This window comes from Acanthopagrus latus, chromosome 19 (assembly GCF_904848185.1).
Source record: "Acanthopagrus latus isolate v.2019 chromosome 19, fAcaLat1.1, whole genome shotgun sequence".
NCBI classification, from domain to species: Eukaryota; Metazoa; Chordata; class Actinopteri; order Spariformes; family Sparidae; genus Acanthopagrus; species Acanthopagrus latus.
In genome coordinates this window covers 18,070,368-18,078,353 of record NC_051057.1, presented here as the reverse complement: position 1 = coordinate 18,078,353, position 7,986 = coordinate 18,070,368, and the positions used below count along the sequence as shown (strand labels likewise).

The window sequence follows — 7,986 nt, the reverse complement described above, 5'->3', positions numbered from 1 at the left end:
GACGCGTTCATGTACAGTATTGATCCCCCTTTACGGTCATTCCACTCTGTAATGTATTAAGACTGAGCTCTCAGACTTAAACAGCCCTCCGGCTACATAAAAAAAGAAATCTGAAGCGTTCGGTAACACCATGATGGTCGCAGCACACAACATATATCTCACAATAACTTACAAATAAAGGTGACAGTGACAGCTGATAATTACAGGAGTATTACCAGGGCGAGACAGGGAAATATTCTAAATTTCCAAGTTTTCATATTCGACTTAAGTTATTTTTGGGGGGCATTTGTGTTCCGTATACAGACGAGAAACGTCCCCCGAGCTGACGACTGTAACCCGCGTACAGTGAAACGTTACTCGACATTTCAACGCCTCCACATCGGATTTATTTTTTAAAAAACAGTCCTCTTCACTCTTTTTTTAGTTTTCAAAACGCTCGTTTCCACGTAGATAATAATCAACACACGAGTCAGATAATACATGTAGTTATGACCCATGACTAATATCTTTGCAGCATTCAAACAAACAAACAAAAAGACAGAAGAAGAAGGTGAAGACTTTGAATGAGAAGATTGTAGTAACCGATACTTACAGTACACACACGTTTTATTTTCAACCTTAAGTCTGCAGCGGCACCACCTCCTGTGACCCTCAGCTGCTGCCGTCCTGGGTCTAAAGCAAAATTACCCCGGATCATAACAACAGGTCCCGTCCATTACAATTTTTTTCCTTTTTTTTTTTTTTTCTCCTCGGGACAATGGCCGCAGCTCGCCCCTAGTCACACTCCCTACACACACACACGGATCCCAGCGAGCAACCCGCCAGAGCACGGAGTCTGAGCACCGCAGCAGCGCGCGCTGACGGCGCTAAACGCTTTGGATGTGTAAATATGGGTGTTTATCAAAGCGCATATTAATGGTATGTACTCCGGACTGTTTGAAACTCCCACGTGGAGTTTTCTCCTTTCGGTTGAAGCGGACAAGGTTTTTTTTTTTTTTCTTTCTTTCTTTCTCCTCCAGCTGACGCCGATCTTCTACGTGCGTAAAGTTGTGCGTAATTCGTGCGTAAAGTTGCTTTTCGGACGTTGCGGGGCAAAATGAAGATATCACTGCATTATTTATGATCCTTACAACTTTTACAGTGACAATATGCATACTCTTGTGCGGCAGCCTGTTCTGTAATTGCACCATCAAAGCGGGGAAATTGCCGTTTCATAGCCGCGCTGCCTTTGTCCGCTGCGACAAAAGAGAGACGACTGTATATCTGGATCAACTTTTTAAGGACTTTTATTGTACGATAACCTTTGCATAACAACTATTTTTTTCTCAAGCGTTGCCTCGGGCACTGCGCATGCGCGCTGGCTGCTCGCTGTCACTAAGACATTTTTCATCACGTTGGAAACTGTCACTGGTGACGTCAATCACCGAGCTCTGACCAATTAGAGCGCAGGGTGATTGTTTAGCTCCACGGGCTGCAGCGCCTACCATGAATCTCTATTCAGTATCAAAGCGTCCTGCTGCTGCCTCTCAACCGAATGGGATTCCATGTAGTCTGCAGATAGACTTAACTTTATAAAGTCTTTTTTTTTTCCTTTTATTTTTTCATTGCGATTAAAATATATTTGTCATCATCATTATTATTTTGCCTGCTGTCAAGTTATTCTAAAATTAGGAAGTAATGAGCGTGGATGCATTGGGAAGCCCCGTGATGGACCCTACGTTTTCCAAACGGAACACGGCGCTGAGATTAGTTGACTTGGCAGGGGCTCACCACCATCACCATCATCACCACCATACCCCTCAGAGCGTGACAGGCTTCCCGGGGTTCAGCAGCCATCCACACTCAATGGCTCACTCGCACCCTGGGGAGATTACTGCGGAACCCCGCCTGGGGCCGAGTCCATTCGGGCCAGAACACATGGGGCACTCCGCGGCCCTCAAAATCAGCCCAGCCCATCATTATCCCCACCACCATCACCACCACCACAATCATCATATGGCAGGCCACAGTGAAGTGGTCTCCAGTCAAACGGGAGCTTTTGGCCCGGTTCAGGCGACATCGGTCCCCTATTCTATGTCTCACACGGCCCAGGCTTTATCCGCAGGTAGGGATTTCCTCATCCGGAGAGATCTGACAGCTCAAGCCATGCCTGTACTGACTGACCAGACTGCTGGTTCAGCCTCTCACCACGGAATGTTTGTCTCAACAACAGGTAGCTATCCCGGACACTATGGTCATCACCCTGACGCTGGGAACCATACCCTCTTCTCCGGACTCCATCACGACCAGCCTTCTAGCGGATCACCGGGTGGCCAAGCGTTGAATGGACAAATAAGGTTAGGACTACCTGGAGAAATGTACGTTAGGTCTGATCACTTGAGTCAAGTGGCAAGCTCCAGGGCTGATCCGTTCTCCGCCTCGCCTTTGCATGGCTACGGTGGTCTGAATCTGAACATGAATCTCAGCGCTCACCACCATCACCACCACCACGGAGCCGGAGCCTTTTTCCGCTACATGAGGCAGCCGATAAAGCAAGAGCTGATCTGCAAGTGGCTGGAGCCGGAACACTCGCCGAAGAAACTTTGCTCCAAAACTTACAGCACCATGCACGAACTCGTAACGCATGTGACGGTGGAGCACGTCGGAGGACCGGAGCAGGCGAACCACATATGCTTTTGGGAAGAGTGTCCGAGGGAAGGCAAACCATTTAAAGCCAAGTACAAACTTGTAAATCACATTCGAGTGCACACCGGGGAGAAACCGTTTCCGTGCCCGTTCCCCGGCTGCGGGAAAGTGTTCGCCAGATCCGAGAATCTTAAGATTCACAAGAGGACGCACACAGGTCAGTGGATATATATATTTGTAGGAAAAAAGAAAAAAAAAAAAAGGAAATGTGTCATGTAAAATAATCGATTTGCATGTTGAAATCCAAATGCAGGGAAGTCGAGTCGTGTTTTTTTGTGCGTAATTTCGTGTCTCCTGTGCGATTTAATGTCATTTTCTTTGATTTTTTACGCATTTAAAATATTCTCTGCTGAGCCAATTAATCAATCTGTGCCGCTGATCCATCAGCGCAGCGGCAGCAGCCACTGGGCCACCTGTTTGTTATGAGTTGCATCGCGAGTTTAATGTTCTGGTACAGCTCACTCAGGACGTTATCTGAGCCTCAAAAGAAAACACCGAGGGCCCACATCAGCTCCTCGTCTGCGCAGCTTTGTGCGTAAAAACATGCCACCTTCACGTGGAAGTGTTAACAGATATGGTGATGGCGATGATGCTTTTATTTTGATTTTTTTAAATTTTATTTGATTTTTTTTTTTAAATTTCCCTTGGGCACTTGTTGCTGTGCGCATTAGCTCTCATTCCGGCTCATATTCACAATAACAGTTGGTTGGATTGATTAGATTTAAAGCTGCAGCGCAGAGAGAGAGAGGAGCGCTCCAAGCTTTTGCTTCATGTGTTCTTGTTATTATTTAGTGATGTGACGTGCGTGTTCGTGGGCTGATCAGCCTCCTCGATAGCCTGTAGCCAAAGCAACAAGTTGACAAGTGCACACACACACACACACACACACACACACACACACACACACACACACACACATTCTCTCTCTCACACACGGCGAGAATAATTCACCAACAGGTTGCCAGAGCAGTCTCCAGTGACTGACGTGCCGCACAATGCAGCCTCTGATTTTTTTTTACTTTTAAAAAGAAAGAAAAAAACAAACGTATTTCCAGCTACAACATGGCTGCTCGCCTCTGTGGCCCAGCAGTGACGTGCTGCGTGTGGAGCTCGAGAGGAGGAAGAGAGGAGAAAAGAGAGAGAGAGACAGAGAGAGAGACAGAGGGAGAGAGAGAGAAGGGGCCTCAAAATGTCGAGTCAGACTTGTAAATGAACACAATGATTACTTCTTTTTCTGTTGCGGTGGCTGCATGGCGCTCCCCCTCCACCACTACCACCTCTCTCTCTCTCTCTCTCTCTCTCTCTCTCTCTCTCTCTCTCTCTCTCTCTCTCTCTCTCTCTCTCTCTCTCTCTCCTCGCCCTATGTATTATTCATATCATTTGCTCACATTACCTAAGTACAAATCTGCTAAATTATTTCTGTGTGTTGACTTCCCAAGGGGCCTGGTCTTTTTTTTTCTCCTTCTTTGGTATCATGTTTAAAACCTATCCCCGAAAGTGTGGTTATGACTGGGGTCTGCCCCTGGGGTCTGTTCCTCGACGGCTTCTTGTACTACACTAATATCCTTGATTGGCTCTCTCAACCCAACAGCTGAAGGTCAAATTGATATTCAACCCGCAAGTGTAATTAGACGGAGGCAATTACATATTCTCAAAAGCTTTAATCGGAGGAGAAAAATCAGCAGTGGATGATTTCCGTGTAATTTATTCAGATTGTCTTTTTTTTTTTTTCTTCTTCTTCCCCTTTCTTGCCTTGTCATAATCAGGTAGGAATACTCGTTATTAAGACGCAAAATTAAGACGCAGTCCGGAACCGTCTGCAGGGTTTTGTTTTTTTCCTTTTCATTATAAATGTATATTTCTCTTGCTGCTGCCGTTTGCACACACTGGGGTGAAGCCCGCCTGGCTTTGTGGCGATACTTTCATTTATCACGCCTTTCAGTTGGTTTTAGGCCCGCCATGTCTGTGCTCATAGCTTGTCTGTTTTGACGTATGCCTTGATGCATGCAGACGCCAGGTATAGACCCGGGACAGTGGGGGGTTCAGCCCCCCTGTTTACACCAGGCTGAGACTAATGACAGCTCTGTCCAAACAGACAAAGTTTTCTCTTCTCTTCTCTTCTCTTCTCTTCTCTTCTCTTCTCTTCTCTTCTCTTCTCTTCTCTTCTCTTCTCTTCTCTATCTGCAGTTTTTGTATCAGACACAAACTCAGAGTTATAATATTAACAACATTCATGAGGCTATAATCCCCCTGAAAAAGTGAGAAACGTGTGTGTGATTTTTTTGTTGTTGTTTTTCTTTCCATAACTGAATAACTAAAGCTGACCCTGCCACCCCCACCCCACCACCACCACCACCACCACCACCACCAGGGGTGGCAGGGTCCGCCAAGTATAGAAACAAGAGTGAGTGAAGTTTTTGAGGAACTGTGTCGTCCTGCAATGTCAAGTTTTGTTTACTCAGTCGCGAAAAACAAAGAGAGTGTGTTTGTTTGGAGGATCTTTCTCTCCAAACTGCAGACTGCTCCTTTAAAGTGCAAGCGTGCGTTTACTGTAAATAAGAAGGAAAAATGAATCATATTCAGACAATAAGCAGAAGGTGAGAGATCTTTCTGTCACTTCGACCTTGTTTGGCTCCTTGATACTTGTTGCTCAGTCTCTCTCTCTCATGTGTGCTCATAAAGTCAGGTTACCCGCATTGTTGGTGCTTTTAAAACACCCGTGTTACAGATGAAGTCTCCTGAATTAAACAACAACATGATTTGAATATCTGATTTACTGATTTTGTGTGTCTGTGTCCCCCCTCATCGTTAACAGGTGAGAAGCCCTTCAAATGCGAGTTCGACGGCTGCGACAGACGCTTCGCCAACAGCAGCGACCGGAAAAAGCACTCCCACGTCCACACCAGCGATAAGCCCTACAACTGCAAAGTGAGAGGCTGCGATAAGTCCTACACGCACCCCAGCTCCCTGAGGAAACACATGAAGGTGCACTGCAAGTCCCCCCCGCCCAGCTCGGGCTACGAGTCGTCCACCCCGTCCCTGGTGTCCCCCTCCTCAGACTTGGGCCGGGAGCCAGGAGGCTCCTCGGTGCTGTCGGAGCCGGTGGGAGCCTCCTCCCAGCCCGCCAATTTAAGCGAGTGGTACGTGTGCCACAGTTCAGGTGCCAGCGGCGCCCAGACACCGCCCAGCGGGCCCTCCACGCCCGACCCCACAGACCAGCCACCTTACAGAAACCCAGAACCGAGGGACGCGTTTTAAAAAAAAAAAAAAACTCGCAGCAGAAAAAGTGACAGAACACTTTTTTTTTTTCACGAGCTCGACTATTAAAAAAAAAATGGTTTGGCTCTGGTGCCTATATATCCGCCTGTGACGAGGGGCCCCTTACTGATGAGACACCCAAAACAGACACCCAGATGCCCAGAGACGCATTTGAACCACATTGGGAAAGGAGGAAAAAAAAAACGTGCAAACTTTTAAAGACGTGCTAATTTCCAGGCACATTAAAAGAATATATTTTACAAACCTCAGCGATTCAAAATGGTTGGCTCGGTGCCTGTTCACGCCCTGAAACGGCTCCACTGCTCCACTTGTGGACGGGAGAGTCGTGTAAATCCGTTAGACTAATGTGGTGCGTTATTGTAGGGTAGGCATGTTGGTGTAAAGTTATTTTGTAAAAAAGAAAAAAAAAAAGAAAGAAAAGAGAAGAAGAAGAAATTCCGAGTTTTGACTTCTATATGTTTTTTATTTATTTTTCAATCTGATCTTGGAGGATTTTTTTTCTTTTTTTTTTGTATGATTGAACCAAAGTGCATGTTTCAAAAAAAAGAAAAAAAAATCGGGGCGAACAAAACAAAATGTACATTTGTAAATTTTTGTATAAGTTTCGATGTGTTGATGTTGATAGTTTTTTGGAAGGATTGTGTCTCTGGCGCAGTTTTCTCTCCGGTGACTGCAGTTTATTTGTACAAAACATTTTTATGTTGACACCATTTCTCCCTCAACCCTGCTCATCTGTGCAGAGGCTCAACCGCAGAACTGTTTCACACGCCTGCAGTATTTGATATACGACCGTGAAATTATAAATGTTTTATCAAAGTGGACATTTTTCTTTTTTTTTTTTTGTTGGTGGTTTTGTATCATTGTCGTCAATATTTTTTTATTTTTTAATATTATTATTATTTTTTGAATATCTGAAATCGAGCGGCACTCAACATGCGGTACCGAACTGCCTTGTAATTTGTGAGTATTTTGAATAAATCTTGTATGACTCAAGTGCAAAAAAAAAAAAAAAAAAAAAAAAACCTCTTCTGAGCCATTCGGGTTTATCTGCAATTCACATGCGGTTCATCTGTGGACACTTTTCTGGGGGTTAATATGTGCAAATTTCTATTCTTTATTTCCTTTTTTTTAAAAAAAAAAGTTTTAAAAGCAATTATTCAGTTTTCATCTTTTCTAAAACTGTTGCTTCCTGTAACACACATGCTCCAGCTACAATCCTCCCACGTCTACTTTTTACTTTTCTTCTGGTGCTAAAATCCAAAAAGACATAAAAACGTCAGTGAAAGTTCCTTTTTATACATTTAAAGATAGTATTTTCTAAAGTATTTCCCTCTGATAATAAAAAATAAAAGACAGGGGGGGGGGGGCGACTTAACTCGTGTTAAAGTCTTACTTTCTCCGCTCTGCTTTTTTTTTTTCTCCTTTTTTTTGTCGGGGGGCTTGAGGGGCTGATGGAGGGCTACAATATTCTGAATCCAGACTTCAAAGAGCGTTTCAGCACAAAGAGCCATTTTTTTTCACGACGGTGAATCCTCATGGTGAATTAAGATTTCTATAGCAATAGCCAAGTCAAACTCAAATGATATGGGGCCAAGTCCGCGGACTCAAAAGCCCGCTCTAAAGAATGTAATATTTGCGTCCCATGGGGTAGGAAACGGTAATCTATGTCCTTTATGCTGCAGACGAGGGCCAGAATAAAGAAGGAAAAATATATTCTATTGCTTCGGGTCTACTTCGGGAGAATCAAAGGGGAGTGAAGCCGCTGAAAACGCAGTTGTCCCGCACCATAATAAAGAGAGAGAGAGCTGAATGGATACATTTAACCATAATCATATTTTAAGGCTTTATACATGAAATGTGTAGGAAGAGAAAACTCAACAAAAGAGCGACAGAAACTGCACATGTTCCTGACACGTGTAGAATTAATTCACAGGGTGAAATAAATACATTTTTTAAAAATGTCATTAAATTAGTTAATAAGTGGAGAAAACGTGCAGTGTGTGTTGGGGGGGACTTTCTGGC

At 44.5% G+C, this 7,986-nt stretch overlaps 1 protein-coding gene across 2 annotated transcripts; it reads left to right on the top strand.

Moving 5' to 3' along the window:
- The first annotated feature begins 608 nt into the window (after positions 1–608).
- On the top strand, positions 609–6,957 carry zic4 (zic family member 4). 2 transcript variants are annotated; one of them, XM_037079145.1, is made up of 3 exons: positions 611–2,104; positions 2,213–2,842; positions 5,501–6,957. In XM_037079145.1, exons 1-3 carry the CDS (start codon positions 1,678–1,680, stop codon positions 5,941–5,943), a joined length of 1,500 nt encoding a protein of 499 aa, XP_036935040.1. In that variant the 5' UTR covers positions 611–1,677; the 3' UTR covers positions 5,944–6,957. The 2 variants fall into 2 exon arrangements, with proteins under 2 accessions (XP_036935039.1, XP_036935040.1); XM_037079144.1 differs by having other exon boundaries at positions 609–2,842.
- The last annotated feature ends 1,029 nt before the right edge of the window (positions 6,958–7,986 follow it).